Source organism: Ceratina calcarata, unplaced genomic scaffold (genome assembly GCF_001652005.2).
Source record: "Ceratina calcarata isolate Rehan_Ccalc_2016 unplaced genomic scaffold, ASM165200v1 scaffold449.2, whole genome shotgun sequence".
Taxonomy (NCBI): domain Eukaryota; kingdom Metazoa; phylum Arthropoda; class Insecta; order Hymenoptera; family Apidae; genus Ceratina; species Ceratina calcarata.
The window spans coordinates 1,024,652-1,047,137 of NW_017168819.1; the positions used below are offsets into that span (position 1 = coordinate 1,024,652).

Genomic DNA, 22,486 nt, shown 5'->3' on the forward strand with positions numbered 1-22,486 from the left:
AATCAGTAATGTGTTGACTTTTGTAAAATGTATTGCTAGAACCACTTTTGTGATATTGAACAATGTTTATTGTATACCTACGTATGTAGTATGGATGACATTATTATTCCCTGTAAAAGTTTATCAACCACAAGTGTATTGGAGGATCGAAGGATTATTTTTCCATTGGCTTTTAGCAATGGTATCAATGTGGACTTGGTCTGCAGGCTATGATAGTAAGTATAATGTTTAACGTAAGTAAAACATTTGTACATAATAATTTATCTCTGTACACAGCGATCGATTGTTGGTAAAAAAAATAAATAATTTCATTGTAGTAATAGAAGAAGGTGATGACATACAACAAATTATTAGTGAAAGAACATTAGTTTTGGCAAATCATCAAAGCACAGGTGATGTTCCTCTATTAATGACAACATTTAATGCCAAACCAAATGTGTTACCCAATTTGATGTGGATTATGGATAGGATTTTTAAATTTACTAATTTCGGTGTAGTTTCTGTTTTACATCAGGATTTCTTCATTGTATCCGTAAGTTGAAACAGACTTGATAATTCATTAATACCGTATTACATATGAAGCTATTTTATTTAATATTTTTATACATCAGGGACGTAAGAAACGAGAAGAAAGTTTAAGGCAGTTAGAAAAGCATATAAAAGAGAAATATATTCCACTGAACAGAAAATGGATGGTACTTTTTCCTGAAGGAGGTTTTTTATGCAAGAGGCGAGAGACCTCACAGAAATATGCTAAGAAGAATAATTTGCCAATCCTTGAAAATGTAACATTACCAAGAGTGGGAGCATTGCAAACTATATTTGATACAATTGGTCCGTCACAAGAGAACAGTACATCCGAACAAGAATCAAACAATGGACCAAGTACGTGATCTTACATGTATAAATTTCCAATTCAACCAATACTGTTGCACATTGCATTTATCACGAGGAAATAATTTTATTGTAGACATGGCGGTAGCTAAACCACAAATCAATTGGATTCTTGATATAACAATAGCATATCCCGAAGGTAAACCATTGGATTTACCAACAATTATAACTGGTTCACGTCCGCCATGTGAAACAGTTTTGTTTTATCGAATCTATCCTAGTTCAGCGGTAAGTGTCGAATTACAGCTAATAATATAAGTGACCTTTTGAATTTTGCAACGCTAGTACTATGTTTCAGGTTCCACGTGAACCAGAACTATTATCTAAATGGTTATATGATAGGTGGGCTGAAAAAGAAGCGCTTTTGGAAAACTTTTACAAGCATGGAACATTTCTTGGCACACAAGCGCCTGCCAATGAAGGTTCCAAGGTCCAACAGGATCCATTGAGATTCCTAGTCCTTCATTTATTTTTTATAACATCTAGTTATATACATTATAATATGTTTGCGTACGTGCTGTCTTGCTTCTGGTAAAGCGTTTTTTGCTATACGAGAAATTCAGTTCAAACAAGTAAAATTATGAAGTAGTAAAGTAAAAAATATTCCTGCCTCAGATGTTATTCTTGATGTTAACTAACAAACAAAACTAATGAGTGTATGGATTGTCAGTTCGAATTGAATGTTTGTAATTGAATTACATTGGACACGGTGAATTGAAATTATTAATTATATTGCCATAAAGATTTATTTGTCACCATTTGCCTACTTTTATTAATTGTATAAATATCAGTTAAAACATTTTTATTACAATGTAATATGAACGATAAGATAATTGAAAAACTTGTTTGCCGAGACTTTTCTATGCTTATACTTCAAGACTTGATTCATGACATTAATTTATAGTACAGGCGAACACGGTATTAATCACTAAGGTAATCGCAGATCCAATTGATTGGTAGCTAATAATTCAAGTTGATTCAAATCATGTTTGACTTTGAGACGAAAATACATATTTAAAATATTTTGAATCAAACACAACTTTACTTTAAAAATCGTTCTGGCTCTTTATAGAAAATTCACTATAAAAAATACATTACTGTCGATATCCATATTACTTAGAAGAGAAAGTAATTTAATGTTTGTTGATTCATTTAGAATATCTAATGCTACCACTTGCATGATAGTTTGAACAACTCCAATCACTCATAAATGTTATTTTTCTTTTATTACAAACATGTAAAAATGTGTTGATACTTGATTATCTGTCTGGAGGACTTGGCAGCATTTCAGGCAACTTGTATAGTATATCCTGCATGTGTGTTTTTGTAATACAACAAATTAAATAGACATTTTTAAAATGAGGTCGTAAGATGTAGCAAGCAAATTGTTACTGCTGTTTAGAAGTATTGGTAGTGAATAACATTTCAAAGGATATCCATTTATTTATGATAATGATAAAAAAAGAAAAAAACATATTTTTTAATGCGAAGTCAATCATATAAAACATAATTTTTTAAACCACGTACTAGAAGATTTATATAAGTTCATAACTTTATGAGAAAAGAACTTAGGTATGAAATTCGATACAAATTGTTTGGGAAATAAAGATGATATCTTGGAAAATTCGTCAGAATAAGTGAGATGCGTATTTCATTAATAAATTTTAACCAATAATAATGCTATTCAGTAAAGAAAAAGAAGACGATACGTCAGCCGTGCCTTGTTCCTGCGGACAAAACCTCAGTGTTAAATTGTATATACGGATATGTATGCAACACTCGTGCATAATTTTCATAGTTAAATCAACGCCTACAATTAGTTTCTAAGATATTCATGATACATCACGTTACGGGAAAAAAAAGGAAAACATAATTACTTACATCTAGGAGTTACTAAAGACATGTTCTCAATGCTGCCTAATTGGTTATTGTAAAGTAAAAAAAGTACAGCCCAAATCGAAAGCAATTTCTAGACTGATCAATTAAAGGAATAATTAGTCGATGCACAGCACACATACATGAAATAAAATCCATCGTTATGCTGTAGCGATTAAATTTCTGTTGTCATATTTATCACATTTTTGAACAAGAAGAATCATAAAGATATATGAATTTTATGGCAAGGTGTAATTCTGTAATAAATCTAATGTGATCGTTGCTGATATCAAATGATAGAGACATAGGTATCATCTATCTACATATGTAGAGTATGTATTAAGTTTCTGTTATATAGGCACGGATGTTCCGATTATATAAAAGAGAATACAATGTCATTCGAGTCTTTGTACGTATGTTTGTTGCATTTCTTTGCATTCCATTGCATTTAACACAACAAATGTAACAAATGAATACATTCAGAACGTATGCAATCTATTATATCGATATAAGACATGATTACGAACGAAAGGACACTGAATCAAAAAGAATTTATTATGTTTTGTATTTAATAAATTCTTATTCATCAAGTTTATTGTAAGTCCGTTTTTAGTTCATAAGATGATTTGCTGTTATTGTTTTATTTAAGTGAATACTTCACGCCCCGACAAAATAATGTTTCTAGTCTTGATTGCAAACTTTAGAAACGGTAAACATAATATTCCAAATTGTACATACGTCATCAATTGTATTATAAGGAATTCTTCGAATGAAATTCATGTCTCGCATTTATGAACATTGCACACATCAAATTTAAAGGTACTCGAGTAAAAGCTTGACTATATCACTAATCAAAATAAAAGCATACGATATCGACATTAAGATTTTGCGAATTACTTAATGTAACATAAAAAGGATTCTGTTTATGTACAAGAGTATTCGAAACAGAATGATGTAACATAATGCTAAATTGCATAATTAACTTTGTTATAAGGGTCAATATTTTCGTGATATTTAGCTACATTAGATTTAAAACACACGTGGTACAATAGAATTTAATAAAGTCAAGTTTCATCAATAATATGCAACGATTTAATCAAAGGGAAAGAGCAGCGCCAGATGTATTAGAACCAAACATAATTTATTACTTTATAATTATTGTACTGAGCATTTGTTTTTATATTCTGTATGAATTACGAAGCATACTGTTAAAATTTGACACATTTTATACAGTACACTTTTCGACAGAATATCAGTAATGCAAATTTAGATAGACTGAAGATTTGTTGCTGGTTGTGCGTTAATTTACTTCGTTCTTAGCGCTTTTATAAAAATATTTGTACATATAAGCGGCAGTATATTATAAATGCTTATTATAAACAAACCAATAATTATATTGCTGTTAGTATTGAGACATATGTCTTTATTACATATATTTGAATGGCTTGATGGCTTGTGTCATATTTAAAGCATCGTATACATATATATTCCTTTATAAATAGTATTTATTAAACGCATTGCTATAAAAACGGTGGATGAAATACTATGAAATCCTACTGATATTTGCAACGTTAGTGTTCTGTATGAAAGGTGCTCTAAAACTTTTATTTTATACACAACTGTGCACATCGTGAATGACATTTTTTGAATGTACGAAAATGTACGTATAACGAACAAAAGTTCAACTATTTTTCCAGAGATAAATTATTGTAACCAATAATCTTTTAATATCTGCGAGGAAAATACGTAATGCTCAAAGGAGATAAGAAAACGAAAAATTGTAGATCATTCTTTTGTGCAACGCACGAGGCAAACATGTTAACACTTTATATTTTACCGTAGAACTGTTTGCACAACTCGACATATTTTTTAACTGCATCTTAGGCATGACGTATTGATGTTCACGAGTATTATATGAAAAAAAATTGTAAAAAAATAATTTAGTATAAGTTCTCCAAACTTTACAGGAAAATATCCCTTGCTTGTATTCTTTTCTTATGAAAACTTTAATAAAATTGTTGTTTTCAAATTATATAATATTGTAGTTTTCTCTATATTCATTTATTTCTCTTTTAACAATGTAAGCAATTTTAATGAAATATAATGCTCTGGAGCTGAGGGTAGCAATATGTACAAACATGCAATTATAATAAGATAAATAGGGACAGAAATAGAGCCGCTGGTCATTGAGCTGATCTATACAGATCAAACAGATCACTGATCCTGCCGCTGGGCGCTGATGTAATTAAATCCCACCTCTTTCAGGACTATCATAGATAAGGATGATACCATTATGCAGAAAGGGATGAATACACAGTACTGAACTTCAGTAACAACTACTTCAGTAACTGAAGCGCTGCTACGCCGCTTAGGTATCTTTCCAGTATCTTTCATTAGAGCTGATTAGAGCCAGGCCAATTCGAGCGAAGAACTGAATAGAATTGAACGAGAACAGTGTCAAATTACATTGCTAAATTTTTACAATATTTTTCAACTGCTGAATGTTCCAAAAATTGGTTTGGAGATATACGTGATAATTGTAACGACGGCACTTGCGTACAGACCGAATCTTCCTCACAATATTTTGGTTGGATTCATTTACTTACTTCTTCATCGTTTTTAAAACATGACAACTCTCAGGCCTTTCACGTGCAACGATTTGTTCAAGTTTAATAGTGTGTGAGTATTAAAATACATACCTGTTAACTATCAGTGCTTCTAATAACCTAAGTACACAATTAAAAACGAGAGGACCTATTTACGTAAATAATTTTATTTCTTCTAGGAATCTAGATCCGCTTACGGAAACAGTATCCTTTAAATATTCTTTACGTTAAGATGATTATTATGTTGTATGGGATAAAGTAATTTTGGTTCTGTATTTTTCTTGATTCTTTACTTGATAGTATGCATTGTCTTTCTATACACACTACCTGGCACATTGGCCAGAATATTTCCAAGTGGGAGAATCACCCAGTGGAGAAATTATGGGATACAGTAAGTCTTTATAGTTGTGTCATATAGTTAATGTCAAATTATGAAATTCAGAATCTTATTAAATAAAATATTAAAGTAATGGGCAAGGCTGAAGGACAAGGAGAAAATTGGCATGGACATATAACAGCTCTTACAGTTTCACCTAGCTACAGGAGGCTTGGCTTAGCTGCAATGTTAATAGATTCCTTAGAGGCGCTATCAGAGAAGTAAGTCAACTGGAGGCATGTAAATTTATAACATGTATATGTATATGTAAATTCTTTTGTTTAGGAAACAAGCATATTTTGTAGATCTATTTGTAAGGGTCAGCAATAAAGTGGCAATCAACATGTATCAGCAATTGGGATACATTGTATACAGAACAGTCCTTGAATATTATAGTGGAAACCCAGATGAGGATGCTTTTGGTACATAATATTGTATTACCTTTCTAAAAGGGTTTTGAAACGTAATTTTAGTAAGTAATCTTTATTCCAGATATGAGGAAGGCACTATCAAGGGATGTAAAGAAAAAATCGGTGATACCATTAACTCATCCTGTGAGACCTGAGGAAATAGATTAGCTATACAATTAAATTGCCACAGATTGAATGGAAGGTAAAATTTTTAATGTGTGATAAATAAATAAATAGTCCTTTAAAGTGCAGATCCGAGCAGTTTATTTCTTCTGTACAATAGTACAATGCACATTTCGCTTACACCGCTCGTGCCTTTATGCGTCGTTTTATGCGAATAAATAATAAATAGAAATGTAAGATGGTAGGCTCAGTAGAATATTCCGTAGACAGCCAAATCGTAAAACGATTTCTACGAAGATTTCAGCCCTTCATCAGCTGCCGTTATTCTGATTCTACTATATTTATAAACTTAAGCCTAATGTGATATTTACAAGTTCAGTGACTCTTTTTCTTTTACCCCATCACGATATAAAGGTGCGAAGCACCTAAATAGTAGCATTTTTCAGTGCGTATTATAAAAATTAAAGACAAAATGTCGTTCTTGCATATCTTTGTACTGCTCCCAGTAATCTGAGGTTCGATCGTTTCTTTCACTTCATTTTATATAAATCTTCAATGCGCTAAACGAAGCCGTGCATAAGTTTTACTTTGTCTATTCTGATCAGAGAGGCACAGTCATAATCAGCCTATCTCAGGAATTACAAAATTATAGAAGTCTTGTACGTATTGCACGAAAGCCCTACATTCAACTTTTATTTTATTTCTGGGTACTAAAGAGAAGGAAGACATTTTGCTAGTTACGTAGGACACGTCAAGCGAGTACAAAACTTCTATACGTGATACAGGGATCACTGTTGCTTTTTAATTAGTACAAAAATGTTGCATGTTACGTTACCGCAGGAACGATATACTAATTATTAAAGAAAACGCGTTCCCATTACAATCTATTTGGTCGTGTCCTTATATAAAACCGAACTCTTATTCGCTTACCGTTAAAATAAATATAAAATATGAGACTAGCTGTTATCAAAATAATACGACAATATATGTAAGTTCCGTTTTGTCACTTTCCACAATATAAAGGATCTTCTCTTCTATAATTGAGCTTCGAATTCAACGAGACTTAAATTTAATACTGCCTGTACTTACTGTCTTGAATTGACTATCTTCCCGATATTAGAAACTGATACTTTCATGGCGAAACGGAATATTACACCCGAATAGAATGATCCTCGAGGTCGAACCTTTGCACTTACGACGACAGTAAGTACAGTTACTGTATCTGGTATATATCTAGCATTTTTTAAACAAAACCTTAAAAGAAAAACCTGCATATCCATCATTTGCGTAATCACATGCGCGTTCTCGTTCATCGTCGTACGCGTATTGCGGTCGATTTGGCAAGAAGTAAAGTAATTTCGTCGACGTACTCTCACATCAAAGACAAAGATATCGCTGCGTCATTCAACTAGACTTCTAAAACATCCAATAACTTCGATTATTTATATACATAGTACGCGATACACCACTTTTGTTTAGTTTACCTTACGCTAAACGTTTCGAATTTGGTATATAAATACGGTAGCAAAAAAGTCTCAGCACACAATGCTTAGCTTCTTTTCTCTTTTCAATCAAACCATTCGATGTAACATCAGACATACTAATTTACTTTTTTTAGGCAGTGTTGCAGATCGTTTCCGATTGATTTCAGTCACCCACGTTTAACGTGGACCACGGCTGTTAGGTATATATGTGTGTATGTATTTATGTATGTACACAAAAAGAAATGTCACAAGCATAATTTGCAATTTACACGAAACGCATTAGAGATAACTAAGCGCGTCTTCTGGTGTATCGTTTCACGCAGATCCTTATAATACAGCCCGTAGTACCTTCGAGTATAAAGTTAGTGCCTTGGCAGGGTCAGACTTTTGTGAACCAAATGCCGTGATTCTCCCTTCTCATCTTTTTTCCATTTTTCCTTGTCTCAAGGTCTTTGGTGATCTGGCGTCGACTTTAAGATATCTGGTTGCGTTGGAAGACAGCTCGAACCTGATTCAATTATCATTCGATTACCAAGAAAGAAGAAAAAGAGCAGATTATACACGTTTTCCTACAAACCAGTTGTGGGTCTTAAGGTCGATTTGATAGATCTGTGAGATCCGTTGCGTGTCAAGGTGTTCATCTGTGGGGTACCGGGTAGCGTGTGTCCCAAGGCATTCATATAGTCGGCAATCAATAATGTTATCTCCAGAATCTGTACGTACACGGAACATTTTAATTCCTTTTAAACCCGACAAATTTACTTCGCGACGTACCTTAGGTTTCGAAAGCGCAAACAACAGCTTCTGTTCAGCGGCACCTTCGTCGGGACAAGCGACCAGCATAAAATCGTCTAAGCATCCACCGAAAGTAACTATATTCGCGTAATTGTAACGACACATCACCGCCATCGTTTGCAATTCCAGCAGTGTTACGCTGTCTTCGTTAACTGCTATCCATACGGTTATCGGCTCGGCTTGTTTCAACTGTGAAGCGAAAGTACGTTTAAACTATATCATTCCTAATTTTCAATCTTTAAAAGTGGTTCTGTTATTGACCTTTGCTTGATAAAGTGTAGCTCCGAAGAAGGGCCACTTTCTGGTGCAAGTTAGGTATATGCGAACACAGTCCAATACGCTGCGACCTTTCAACGCGATCCATTTATCTTGCAGTTTTTCTTGCAGTTCTCTGTAACAAGGAAATATTCAATTAAAATATGAACGATACTCGAAGATTTATTTTTTGTCAGTTTTTATGATACTTGCCTCAATTGATCGGTAGTGATGTTTGACCGATATCGGATAGGATAAAACTTGTCTAACGCTTGAAGCACTAAATGATGTGGATTGCTTCCTGGACCGCTACCTCGGGCTCTATCGTTATTGTACTCCCCAATATCGATCTACAGCGAAATTTGAACCGCATATTTAAACTCATCCAGAAAAATGAATTCAAAAGAGAGGCTTACCTGTGCCATTAAGGATGCAAGCTCGAATGCGAGTTCCCGATTCACCGGAAACTTGCCTTGCACCACCTGTTGATTTACTTGATAACATAGCAGAAGCCTCTCCTTGTCGGTTTCCATTTTAGTCGCATGTCTCCAGTAACATCGCGATTTGTACGTTAATTGTATGACTCTGGTGTTTTCAAACTTCCCCGAACCCTTTTCTCTTAACGCAGTTTCCCACTTTGAAATTATGTCGCACAGCTGAAACGAACACGTCAACGTGCCAGAATAAATAGATTTATACATTTTATTAGAATCCGCGAGTTCTCTAAATATGCAGACCTTTGCTTGAAGATCGATGAAATGTTCAAGGTCCTTCTCGATCGGATCGTCGCTGAACAATGTGAAGCCAGATTGGTGAACATCGCGACAACCGATTTCCTGGTTCAACGTGTTCAGAAACTCCTCTATCGTTGTGCTACCGTCGAAGCTGACGACTTGATACGTGCCGTTCAGAAAGTGAACCGGTATTGCGTGCGGTAATGAATGGTGGTAAGGATTTTTCATTAAAATAGACAGTACTTCCATCCTCGAGGGTTTGACTTCCCTTCCGCCGTTCTGCAATGTTCTTTCTAATGCTCTCTCGCAATAAGCTGCGTATTTGCCACATTCCGTTCTGATGGGAATTCAAACGATTTCGTATTAATATCCGATAATTATTTAAATTCTCGAAAGCAAAGAATCGAATGCGTGAGATTTGATAAAAGAAAAAGTGTTACTCACTTAGTGTCCGCGTTTCTTTGCAAGTGTAATTTCAGGTACCAGAGTAGCCGATTGTTCCTCGGTAGGAATAGAGAAACAGCTAGCGCGAGCAGCTGCCATCCCTGGATAAGAACGTACTGGGCGGGATTAGTTTTGCAGTCCAGAATCGTAGACGTCGAGTGGCCCTGCGTGAGCGGAGGACTGTGAGAAGTGGAGGCCGTCGATTGTGCGTCCGCATTTTCACCGCTGCCATTTGCCGCGGGACTTTGCGTATCGCAGGTGAACAGCGATTGCGTGGCGCAGAGGAGGAGCTGCTGCAATGGTATGCTGGCATACTACTACATCCCTGGATTCAACCAGACCTAATCTACTGTTTCTCTCTTTTCTCTTTAATATATCGCGCTCCACTGTCCTCGTCTATTGCTTCTAATCTTTGATAAGTTTTTGGAACGACTCAATGACTTATTAAATCGTACTTTAAATTGTATAAAGGATGGCTAAACGTATGAACGTCTTTAAAATTCAATGGAACACTCACGTTATATTATGTATAACGCCTGTTAGTATGTAAAGCAATCGAAATCGGACTGATTAACGCATAACTCTATGTGTGTTAATCACATAAAACGCATGGATCGTAATTAAATCGTAGTAATGAATTAAGAGAAATGTGGATGAGAGAAGCGTTCTTGTATTTTATTCTTCTTCTTTTATGGACATGATGAGTCAACCTTACAGCTCGAAAGCATTTATTTGTCTCTTATTCGTCTGTTAAACCGAATTTCTCTTTTTTTTATTTTCGAAGCTATACTTAAACGGTACATAGCTTTCGAACTTGTAAGGAGCTTCCATAGTTGTGGTTGCTATTCTTCATTTATATACGTTTCTTTTGAAATCATTTTTCTTAAGTAACTTCGTCTGTGACCGAATAATCAGAGACTAATTTTTCTAAGCAGCATTCAAAAACAGATATATTGTAATGAACTATCGAGCAAAAAAACGTACGGAAACAGAAACAAAAACCAATCTAGTAAAAAAGATGTTTTTCTGTGTGTGGTTTCTTATGTACACCAACATACCATTCTGCAAGTGTGTGTGCCGCAGAACGTATTTTGACAAGTCGCGAGGATCATAGTTATTCGTTCGAAAAAATAACAAAATTCAAACGATGGATCGATCGATAATGCGTCAATGATGAAGTATGATCGATGATATGAAATGTATAACGAATTCACTATTGATCGTTCTGGTATGAAAGATGAATTGTCGAAATATGTTCGGCTCACGTGATAGGGTATCAAGGGTACAGGTGATTGGGTATCATGTATAAATATTAAAAAATTACACAATAAAAATAAAGTGAACTTAAAACACGGCGATGTTCTATGAGGAAAATAAAATTTAAAAAAAAGAACAAGAATATATCGAGAAATCCGCATGCGATTTTAGAGTAGCCTAGGTAGAGCACACGTAAAGCAGCAAATGAAAATGAAATGTGAATGAATGTTAAAACTAAAATCTTTTCTTGTTAAAGACTTCGTCAAGTATTATTATTATTGTATATAGTATATTCCTTTTGCAAACAAACGACAGTCATAGTTGTATTAATTATTAGTTAGTTACCTTACGGAAGAAAAAATGAAAAAGGACAACTAAAAAACAGTTCACCGCTACGTCTCAACGATATTATTTCGTATAATACTTGACTAAGCGTACCCGATGTACCATTTCTTTCAAACACATTGCACACACGATTGTTAAAGTTTTCTTCTCGATATTATTAAAGTTTTCTTCTCGATATTATTTTCTGAATAAATCTTTAACTCGTTGGCTCGGTAATAATTAAGTTAGGCCAACAGTTAAAGTGCTTCGATAATAAATTACGTTACGAACGTTGACTGCAAAAATGGTACAGGGTTCAGAGTGTTTGTTAAACAATAAGCAGGACTTACAACGCGCGCAGTACCCAGCGACACAAGTCTGGCGGCCTTTTTTACCTGTACGCCCAAACGGTGTTGAGTGTGACGACTTGTCTGCTTTACCAGTGCGCATATGAATTCAGATTGTAGTTCAGGCTGATCAAGGCATTGTTGCAACGCATTTTGTGCTAGTACCACATGATAGTCTATGCCTGCTTGCTCCACTGCCACCGACATGAATAACTGACAAGCCTGAGACACAAAAAAGATCTCATCTAAATCTAATTTTTATTGTACAACGAATATTACGTTTTAAACGATAACGCTGTTCACCTTGAAGAGTTTGATGGCCTCGGTTTGTAAGGCTTCGGATGTCAGGCTGGTCAGTGGGCTAGTGATATTCTCTTTTGTGTGAAGCAGCAACGGGTGTCTCCAGAGAACGCAGCTGGGATCCCCATCGGTTTCCATCAATCTTTGCACCAGCTGTTCGTATTGAGTTCCCGCGCTAGGACCACCTCCGGAAACCACAGTCAGGTGGTACAGCCAATTATCCTTTTCTTGCTTGTGGGGCATCAACAGGTACGTGGGACCCTGATGAGTAGGGAAAATACCGATCGTCCTTTCATGAGTACACTCGGCGTCCCTTTCCTCGCTATCGCTGTCGGACACATGTTCGACCTCTTCTACTCGGGCGTCCCTCATATTTATTTGTCCAATAGGATTCTAAAATTGAAATACGATCGAGGATCTCATTAATGCTCGTTTGGCTTTTGACTCATTAAATGAAGAAAGATAAATAACTTACCGTATCATTAGGGCACTTAAAGTAAAGGAACATTTTTCCGATGAGGACGCACCAGCACTTCTTGGCATGCCCGTTTTTCACCTTCGTCAACCATCCCTGTATCGTCGGCTTGTTGTCCTCCTTGCTGAGCAAAAGTTTTGTGGCGTTTCGCCTCTGCACGTTCTGCAGAACCCTTATCCACTCTTCCATCGTCGCGATACAGTCCGCCGTTAAGTAATATGTTTTCTTCCCTGTTGCTATTTCAAACGTGGCAGCACCTTCTGCCCTGTTTATCCTGTTCAGAGAAATCAATTACGTTTATCTACTTGTATCTTCAATTTGTAGAAAGAACATGTGTGCAATAGGTCAACAAATAATTACCTGCACACTTCGTCCAATACGATTTGGCCTTGAGGTTTTCGATTCACATCATTTTGACTCTTCCAATACGTGAGTACTCCGTTCTTCAACACGAACCATCTCTTCCTCCAGGTTTTTAATTTACCGCCGAGTTTCGCGAGGTGACCAGTTTTCTCTAAAGATTCTTGGCGTTTCGGACTTTCGCCAGAGACGCGCATCAGCAGGCTAGGCATACTAGATTCAAGGGAGGTCGAGCTAAGAGCGTCGGGAGGTATCGCGTAGTCTTCCGACAGACCAGATTCGAGGGAGGTATCTATAAACGAGACGATTTTCATGAGGTGTGTTTAATATAAAAGTTTCCTGGAGCTTTGAATGCTTACCACGTTTTACGCTCTTACTCGGGGATCCGCTGGAGCTCCTCTTCGCAGGACTAAGGCTGCTGGTGGTTTTAACGCTTTTCGACGGACTGCTTCCACTACCGAGCGAAGAGTCCGTGTTGTCCGACGAGCTATTGGTGATTCTGGTGTTAGTTTCCGTTTGATTCGGATGTTCTTCACCGTCCGAGCTGTCATCGGAACTATCGCCGAATGGCATAGATCGAATTTGACTGGCACGTCCTGTAACGCGGAACAGAACGATGAGGTTCGTTTCTGACATCAACGAGGGAATAAAAAGTAACGATAGCTTACCCTTGACCGTTGCGTAGACTGGAACCGAAATATCGCAATAGCCTTGAGAGTTGTGCGCGGTCAAGTTGTGTCCTGTCGCCTGAGAATGTTTCGACGAGCTGGTTGTGTTGGTCATCGTGGAGGGCGCAGATTCCTCGTTCGTCGGTGGACCGATGCCAAGTCCGCCGTCCGCTACCTATTGGTAAATACATTTGTTTCGTTACAAATTGTGACAACATACCGAACGTGCTCTCTCGTATACGTATACTTTGCTCATTCCGAACTAATGGAAAATAAGCAGTAAGACAATATGACTCGTACTTGATAAATCTTCGCCTCCCAACTTGGGAACCGGTGCAAAGGCGGAGTCGGTGGTCGAGGACCCTGTGCGCTTTGGGTCCAATTCATTCCCTCCCTGCTTGGCGTGTAGATCTCCGCGTAATCGTGAATAGCCTCCGAGCTCCCGCTGTCTCTGCTCGTCTCCGAGATGCCAGGTATGTTCGGTAACATCACTAGATTCTCCACCGCAGCCGCGAGTTCCTCCGATAGCAGACTAGAGCGAAAAAAGAACAAGAAGCATAAAATACGGAACGAAATTTAACAATGCATTCATATCGTATCGGTACTTTCTCATCCACGATTTATCGGATACCAACGAATAAAGCTCGAGAAAAATCTCTCTTAAATCTTAATGTAGTTTTGCAAATACACAGTGATTCGTAGACGAGAACGTAACATTGACAACAGCTCCGTAAATAATTACAGAACTAAAATAAAAAAATGAAAGCTCAACATTCAACGGAGCAGAAAGAGAAGTCATATATGGGTCGACAGATCCCCGCAGGAAGTCTCAGGACGTTACAGGGTACCACCATTTCGAGAGTCGGGCGCCGCTATCACGTCGTGAGACCTCCCAAGGAGAATCGCTATATTTACGCTAGGTTACAGACTAGAATGTTAGGCGGTGGCAGAAAGCGAAAGAAGCGATTATCGCAGAGAGACAATACAAGCGATCGATGAAAAAGTGCTTTTTCCTGCCTCGAATCCATGTTGGTGGTCGCGACCCCTCGTTGTATAGTTCCGCACGCGGACAGGTGTCTCCGATGCTTGGTACTAGCTTGCGGTTCCGCAACGGTGCTCTGCACGCTTTCCGGTACCGCCTGTGGCGTTCCCTCCAAACTCTCCGATCGTCTGCGCAACGTGGGATCTACTTCCAGAGACAGAGACGCTCTCGCGGGTACCTGGAAATAATGCAATTCCTTTTTTAATAAGTTTGCACGGTGTAGTTCCTAAGAGTTCATCTAGTGTATCAAACAAATTATCACGAGACACATAAACAAACATGACAGATCGAGTGAAACTCACAGGTGGTTTCAGGCCGATGTTCGTTATGTGATTTCTCAGCAATTCCAATTGTTGGTTGCACTTGTTATTCTGTTCCCTCAGGTGCTGGTTCTGCTGTTCCAGTTCTCTTAGCTTATTGGTCACCCATTCCTTTATTCTCGCGGCTTTCGCCTCAACCTGTCTCGCGTCTTGAAGCCGCAACTGCCTCTGCAAGTCGGTAATCAACTGTATGAGGTCATAACTTAATCTAATACGAAATCATCTTTATCATGTTTTTCCCGACGTTGCGTGTCAGATATCAGAGATAATGCCTGGTAAAGTTTCTTAGAAGTGAAATTATCCAGTAAGAAGAATGATTCGTAGCGGTAATTCCTATTACCTGTTCTTCGACCTGTGTCTCTAGCTTCGAGATACAAGCACAGTGGGGGTCGTCGATCTTGTCATTCTGCGTACCGGAAGTCGACGGCAGCGAATGAGGTGGAGAACCAACGCCTGATGTGCTCAAACAGTATTCACCCTTCACTAGCCGCTCCTCCATCATCCGTACCTAAAACAGATGCAACGCGTTCTTCACAATCATAACTTACAAAAGCTCGACATCGATCCATCTCGAACAAATCTTACTCTGCGTGTATTTAAACTCCGATTTCTGGAGAACAGTCATAACAAATATTTTGATTCTCGATAGAGGGGAACAGGTAGTAGACATGAATGATAAGTTGTGATCTTTCTCTTAAAATACTTTTTATATTTGACCAAAAAACAAAACCGTGATAAACCGTCCCGTCCCAAAACTTCCTGCGGACGAGTCAGCCTAATGTCCACCCGAGAACTTTATGCCCGGCGAATTTCGTCGGTTTGGAAAGCGTCACGCGATCATGCTACGTTTCCGGTCGTGATCGAAGGAGCATGGCAGCGGGATACGCGTGGCGTGGGATCGTCGTGTGTAAACACCGGTGACAAAGCGTAGTAGTAAAAAAAAAAGAGAGAGAGAAACAGGAGGGAGAGAGAGAAAACGATCAGTTTCGCGTTGCGTGCGGTGGACCTCATGCACCCCTTTTCTGGCACGGTGGCTAACTACTATGGTGTTCGTATCGCAGCAGCTGTCAAAAATCGATAATCGCATGGGACAAGGATACGTAAGCGCTCCACGTCCACTAAGCCCCGAAAAGGGGAGAGAAGAGCATGGAGAAAATCAATACGCCGGGGAAATCCTCCGGCCAAGTATTTCCCTCATGGCGTACGTTATATCGATCATCCTGTCCGTTTTCACGCTCATTGTCGTGCTCTCTCACGAGTCGATGACCGCGCGATTACAACTCCTTTCCTTCTTGCAATTTTTCAACATCTCTTTTCAAACAAGTTATATAGCTTTACAGATATTTCTTCAATAGGATTCAGTTTTGTATGCGAAAGCCTAACGAGTAACTGAAGAAAGTTACAATATTTCTGCGCGATGAGTAACAAAGCCACATGAATCAACGATGGTAGGGTAGAGTATTAATAGCACCGTCACTCCTCGGAAGTATCTTTCCAGATATACTTCAATGCACAGCACACTAGCCCATTTCACTGCAAATCGAGTCACGTGCTACAACCCTATGCTACTCTCGTCGGCACGATACGTTCTTGTACTGTGCGAAACCACGATCACGCCTTTAAATCGTTTAACGAAGCTTACAAACGATAAACGTTTCGATTCCTTACCGAGACTTCGAGTGGCCATGATAGCTGATAGTGTGATCAGAATCAATTGAAGACTTCTTTCAACCCTTCTCTCGACGAGAGCACTCGAGGACACTCCCGCACGGAAACGACGGTACGTCCCACGGGGGATGCTGGAAAGCGAAAGGGGTTGCGCACGTTGCCGATGATCGAACCATACTGAACGGAACCGATGCACGTAAACTCTCTCCGGCGTTTTCTGTCGGCCGATGAGTCACGTTGGCTCTTGGCCAATGGCAGAATTCGTAGAGGTCCTCGTGTACACGCACACACCGTTCCAGGGGTGAGAATACGTCGTCGGGTTGACAGCCGTCGTCAGACGGACAGCTTCTTTAGCTATACTTTTACCACTACAGAAATTAGAAAAAATCGTCGACGGAAACGCGACATTCTAAATTCACTCTCCGAACTGACTCCCTGAGTCTTGAGATTTATCGGTTTGGTCCACGTTTCTATCGTAGGCCTGCGCCCGGTCGACGACACGTCCTGCGATGAACGACCGTTCCTTCTCTCACTCTCATTCGCCCTTTCTCTTTTGCTTACTAGAATTTCTTTTACGATCGATAAGATATCAGGACCAGAGATCCTGCCTGATAAATGCTCGTCTCGCCATTCTTTAGACCGATATTGATTTATATAGAACTGAGAATCGAGATAGAAATTATTGTAGTCTTAAACGAAAGAACACATAGTAACGTCAGTTCATTGGATTTCTCAAGGTAGACAAAGGGGAATGGACTTGGCATCGGCATCGCGTTTGTTTAATTCAGCGAGCACGCCGAGTTCATCAGACGATCGAACGATTTCCGCGGATGTCTGAACTTTATCCGAAGACTCATCGATTCGTCTCGCGTACGGCTGAAGACAGTTCCGAAAGCGAAATGCGAGACTAGAAATAGCATCGCTTTGGAATAATCGACCACCAACCCTGTTGATCTACGAAACGGCTGTCTGTCTAATTTTCTGAAGAACGTTCTTTTCATTTTTGTACATTGTAATTATGTGTCATAAATATATATAATTCTACAGTAGTTTTATATTTAGTCTCCTTAATTGGAAACATCTGGAAATCGTACTGCTGCACGATCGAAGTTTGCCAAAGCCTTTCAGTAGCAAAGGACTACTTTTCCCTTTCATCCAATTGGATGGGTGGAGTACAGAACATAAGAGAGGCCTCGGACGATGGGACGAGTGGTAGATATACATAAGCTGGCCCCCCTTATCTTTTCATGCTGGTCCAGCGCACGTGCGCGTGCACGCGACAAAGCGGTATCACCTCTCACGGCTGCGGACCGTCGAATCGCGCTGGCTTCCCGCCAAAAGCGGCCCGTTAACGTACACGTACGTGCATGTAACATTCATTCAGCTACGATCGTTCGGGGCAACGAGTCACGGAGGGAACAGGAGAAAAAGAAAGCAACAGACGACCGCAACTGCGGCTGCGGCTAAATGGATCAACGACCGACGAACGCGTGAGAAACGCGTCGTCGTCGGCTCAAGAATTGTATCCCGCGAGTTCCATGTTAACGAGGAACTGTACGAGACAAGAGTAATTGGAAGAGAGCTGGAAAGTGGATTAAATTAAAACGATTGTTTCGAAACCTGATCGATTCAGATTCAGATTGAAAACGGAGAACTTTTATCCGACGAACTTCTGTTTCTCTTTGAGAACATATTTGTAAAGATCGTTCAAGAAATACAAATTGCGCAAGACTGTGCGAAAGACTGTAGGTAATTTAATTGAACAAAAAATTCTGTACGTAGGGGTGTAGTTGGAGAATTGAAGGAAAATCCTCGTAGACGAAACATTCGAGGCAGGCCGGTACCACGGCTGCTTTGAAATATTTAAAGAAACTGTGCGCGGGCAACGAGAAAGGAGTCGTCTACGCGCACCATTATATTTTGTTCGCGGTTGCGGGTGCTCATGGGAAACGAGGATTACTCATGAATTGGCCAAACTCCAATTCTATACGCGACACGTCCCGTCAAAGCTAAGTCGCTCTTCCACTCTTGTTTCCTACCATTCGCGACACACTGTGACAACGCACTGGCGAACCTCGTTCGATTTAATTACGATCAACGCGCACCTATAAATCTTAATAGAATTCAAGTTCAGGTCAAAAAACATGAATGTAACTCATTGATTTCGATTATATATCTTAGATACGTTGCAATAAAAGCTGTTTCTAAGAAGCGATTCAAAGGAACAGCCCTAGGAGCTTCTGTAGGATTTTGCATCTTGGCGAGAATTCTTTTTAATACAATCGACTGTTTCTAAGTAGCAGAATCTTACACGAAATAAGACTTACAGTTTACTCAAGGAGAAGAGTTACGTAGGAGAATGGCTTCGTCAAAGATCACCGAATCCAGAAGCTAGAGACCAAAGATGGAACATCAAAGACAATCGCGACGAGCAAGAAAAATCATGGGAGTGAATTAAAATTCGGACGTTCGAGGGTGCCTGGTGACGAGAGGGTTTACCTTTCATCGGTGTCACCTGCCAGGCTCCATAATTCTGAGGAACGCGTTGATTCCGTCGACGCTGCTTTCTCGGGTCGGTTCTTCTCGTCACGGTCGAAGGCCGCGACGTGGATCAAGAGATCGAGAAACGATTACGAACGAGTCACAGGCCGCGGATGCACGTGGTTCACGAACGCTCGAGTTCTCGGCCGAATTTCGAGGTCATAACAAAACGACGGTCTTGACGGCCGGTCGTACGGCCATATTGTCGCCTATCTCTTTCTCTCTCCGTCGTTCGCTTCTCTCACTTCCGCCTCTCGTGCCCTCCTCGTTCGTCTATCAGCGGTCCCAGCTGGTCGTCTTTCTCCCGTGCTCGCGGTTCCTGTCTTTCTCGTCGACCGAACGTAAAAATCAATGCGACATAACATGCGCTCTGACACCCCCGGATCCTCCGGAATATACCGACAGAACTTTCCCTCTCGGAGCTACTCTACTGCGAGGGTAAATCAAACTTTTCCTCCTATCGGTTAGTAGAAATTGGACGTATTCTGTTAAAGAATTCCGGAACGACTTTTTCATTAATGAAAGCTTGGAGGCTCTAAATTCCCACAGTTCATAAAGATCGAACTTCTTCTGCATCTATATTTACCATAATTGATGCAAAACCAAGAAAAATGTTAATCAAAGGAGACACTTGGAACAAAAGGTTTTATCTTGAGGACGTGAATGAATTTAATTGACTACATCAAGTGCAGAGCTGAAAAATGTTGAATTGCCTGTGGTTGGTACCAAATCGAGCTAAGATTGTATGGAAATTCGAGTATCTGTCGGTAAACGCCTGGTTATAGGGGTACGAGGTCGGAAAAGAAAATCGATGAAGAACTCGGTGGAGATGATAGTCCGCGAGCGAGCAACGGCATCCCCAAACAGAGGGTGGTTCTAGTCGGTAAGGCAGTATCGATATTCACACGTGGAGCTACAAACACTCACTCAACTGCTCACCATGAAATTCAAATAAAAACTACAGTAAGACTCGGGTGTTCATTTAATAAGTCAACAAATGATTCAATGCGTTGCATATGGGAAATAGCAGGCATTTGTTAAGCGTTAATTAACGTAGAGCAACGTCTTTCCATATTCTACTCCGGCAACTTATGCACGAACTTGTAATTAACTCGGTTCGCTGAATTTAATGTTTCACGGTTCAACTAGAACTTGATATTCCCAGCAGAAAATCAGGGGCAAGGTAAAGGTCAAAGAGCGCGCAGACCCGCAGTGCAACGTGCCGGTCCATCGATTGTTCGAAATAATCTATGATCTTTCAACCGACTCCTTCGTTTAGCTAAATTCAGTTTAATTCTCGTCACGTTCACGAGGTTAAATTAAAACGAAACAGCCGATATACGGAATGGCACAAACGAGCGGAAGCACTGGGTAGGAACGTCGTTACCACTAGCTTAATTTAATTATTTATTCCCTGTGTCTTCGCGGGCCAGTTGGTCGAGCCGTTAACGTTAACGACACCGCCCGTTCCATTAATTGCGACCGAGCGTAATTATTTACACAGGATCGATCGGAGGAACGGTGTACCGACGTTTAGATTTCTCTTGAGTGACCCGAATGGCTGTTTACGAGCTCAAGGAAACGTTAACGAACCGGGGAATCGAAAGGACGACCGACATTTTAATGCGAGAAAAATATGCGTAGGTGCAGAGGTGTTCTCCGTGGATGACGAAACGATTGATCGTACTTAATTTATTCTTACCTTGTCCTCCGCCTCGTCGGCTCGGCCCTCCGCTTCCAATACCCGCTGCTCGAGCTCCGAGAGCTGAAACAGAGAAACGAAACTTGTCACTCAAAGTTCTTGCATCTACACATTAGGTATTCTCAATTATGTCGTCGAACTTTGCACCAGTTCCTATTCAAGTTGTCTTAAAATTGTTTTAATTATCCCTGAGCTAATTAAAATATTGGTGGCAAAGCAATTTTAGAATGCACAGGAGAAATACGAACATGCAAGATCAGTATGTAAATAATGAATCAGTATTACGAAGCGTTATCCTGGAAAATGTATTTCACAGCGTGCTCGCAAACGTTTCCTGGGTCGTTGAGAAAGTTCGCGCGAACAGACAGCAAAGTTTGAGCATCGCCGAGCTGTTTCGCGAAGTGGAACCTCGAGACGTCGATAAGGTTACTCTCGAGCAGCTCATTGTCCGCAAACAATGAACGCCTCTCGCGTCCATCGACGTGCACGTCAGCCCTTTGGGAGGGTGCACGGGTCTACGGTGTTCCGCAGAAAAAAATGAAATATTCATAATCCAACGTCAGCAGGCATGAAGCTTCGGTAGGTGGTCCATGGAAATGGGGAGACGAAGGATATTTCGCGTCATCTAATTTTCCTTCCACAGGGAAAACTTTCATCAAACTTGCTTAAGTCCGTAGGCCGACGCTCGGATGCCTGGCTGACGAGAGTTTAATGGATACAACGGATATAAGCGCCGCGGCGCCACCGAGACCGCTTGATCCGTCAAAAATTGATACGCGCCGCACCTGTAACTGTGCCGATGTATCTACATCGGACAATCCACGTTTTCATTCTGGAATTGATTCCTGCGGTCCCACGAGAACCGCAAACGGTCGCGTTCAACTGCGAAAGTTTGAAATGTCAGTTTGAATGCTGGGAAAAGGTATAAAAAGGTGAACTAAGCGTTTTACAGATAAGGTATTTAAAAACCATTTAAAGAACTGATGGGCGAATCGATTGAATACATAAACTTGATTTGAGTCTTCTCAGAATGAGCTGGGTAACCCGTTAAGTTAGATGGAAAGACAATCTCGTTGACTGTTTCAATCGTGGAACCGGCTTAAGAGTATCCTGTGGTTGACCCCAGGGACAGTATGAATTGCTCTTAAAGCCGCGCCTCGACCCGTATATTAACCTCGGTTTTAATTAATCACCGCGCTGCTCGAGCGGCGACGACACGCGCGTCGTTTCACGTGGTCGAAACCTGGCGAATTCGCGCGAGTTATGTTCCTTTCTTGTTTGCCCCTGTCTCTCTTTATGGCCGATATTGTGGGTGAAACTGTTTATGCAATAAGGCCCTGGCGCTGATCAAATAACCGGAGTATTTATCGCGCAGCTCGGGCCACCGTTAACGAGAGCACGATTCATCGTTGCTGGTAATTGACGCGGTGAAACACGTGAAACCATCCGCAGCGAGCCGATGGAACGTCGCGCATACCTTTTAGCC

At 39.9% G+C, this 22,486-nt stretch overlaps 3 protein-coding genes across 18 annotated transcripts in view; 2 read left to right on the forward strand and 1 right to left on the reverse strand.

Moving 5' to 3' along the window:
* Nucleotides 1-4,801, forward strand: part of LOC108627216 (acyl-CoA:lysophosphatidylglycerol acyltransferase 1) — a 6,309-nt gene extending 1,508 nt beyond the window's left edge. For both annotated transcript variants that reach the window (XM_018028329.2, XM_026815429.1), the window contains 5 exons: nt 120-215; nt 318-532; nt 612-885; nt 971-1,122; nt 1,193-4,801. In XM_018028329.2, the coding sequence (XP_017883818.1) occupies nt 179-215; nt 318-532; nt 612-885; nt 971-1,122; nt 1,193-1,429 (915 nt within the window). In that variant the 5' untranslated portion in view covers nt 120-178 and the 3' untranslated portion in view covers nt 1,430-4,801. The remainder of the gene's footprint in view (nt 1-119; nt 216-317; nt 533-611; nt 886-970; nt 1,123-1,192) is intronic.
* Naa20A (N-alpha-acetyltransferase 20 A) lies at nt 4,343-6,414 on the forward strand. The gene is made up of 7 exons (XM_018028330.2): nt 4,343-4,429; nt 5,035-5,448; nt 5,555-5,579; nt 5,676-5,766; nt 5,843-5,972; nt 6,037-6,173; nt 6,244-6,414. Exons 2-7 carry the CDS (start codon nt 5,396-5,398, stop codon nt 6,327-6,329), a joined length of 522 nt encoding a protein of 173 aa, XP_017883819.1. The 5' UTR covers nt 4,343-4,429; nt 5,035-5,395; the 3' UTR covers nt 6,330-6,414.
* Nucleotides 6,409-22,486, reverse strand: part of LOC108627214 (uncharacterized protein CG43867) — an 83,790-nt gene continuing 67,712 nt past the window's right edge. For 7 of the 15 annotated variants that reach the window (XM_018028319.2, XM_026815422.1, XM_026815421.1 and 4 more), the window contains 19 exons: nt 21,001-21,063; nt 15,430-15,597; nt 15,072-15,257; nt 14,745-14,947; nt 14,028-14,259; nt 13,728-13,902; nt 13,419-13,655; nt 13,060-13,351; nt 12,700-12,973; nt 12,228-12,617; nt 11,928-12,146; nt 9,997-10,289; nt 9,556-9,889; nt 9,235-9,474; nt 9,032-9,168; nt 8,825-8,954; nt 8,543-8,752; nt 8,346-8,481; nt 6,409-8,276 (listed from right to left, as the gene is read on the reverse strand). In XM_018028319.2, coding sequence (XP_017883808.1) covers nt 8,212-8,276; nt 8,346-8,481; nt 8,543-8,752; nt 8,825-8,954; nt 9,032-9,168; nt 9,235-9,474; nt 9,556-9,889; nt 9,997-10,289; nt 11,928-12,146; nt 12,228-12,617; nt 12,700-12,973; nt 13,060-13,351; nt 13,419-13,655; nt 13,728-13,902; nt 14,028-14,259; nt 14,745-14,947; nt 15,072-15,257; nt 15,430-15,597; nt 21,001-21,063 — 3,984 coding nt within the window. In that variant the 3' untranslated portion in view covers nt 6,409-8,211. Of the gene's footprint in view, nt 8,277-8,345; nt 8,482-8,542; nt 8,753-8,824; nt 8,955-9,031; nt 9,169-9,234; nt 9,475-9,555; nt 9,890-9,996; nt 10,290-11,927; nt 12,147-12,227; nt 12,618-12,699; nt 12,974-13,059; nt 13,352-13,418; nt 13,656-13,727; nt 13,903-14,027; nt 14,260-14,744; nt 14,948-15,071; nt 15,258-15,429; nt 15,598-16,757; nt 18,631-19,256; nt 20,185-21,000; nt 21,064-22,486 lie in introns of those variants that run through there. The other 8 variants (XR_003389479.1, XM_018028323.2, XM_018028321.2 and 5 more) reach the window with 8 other exon arrangements.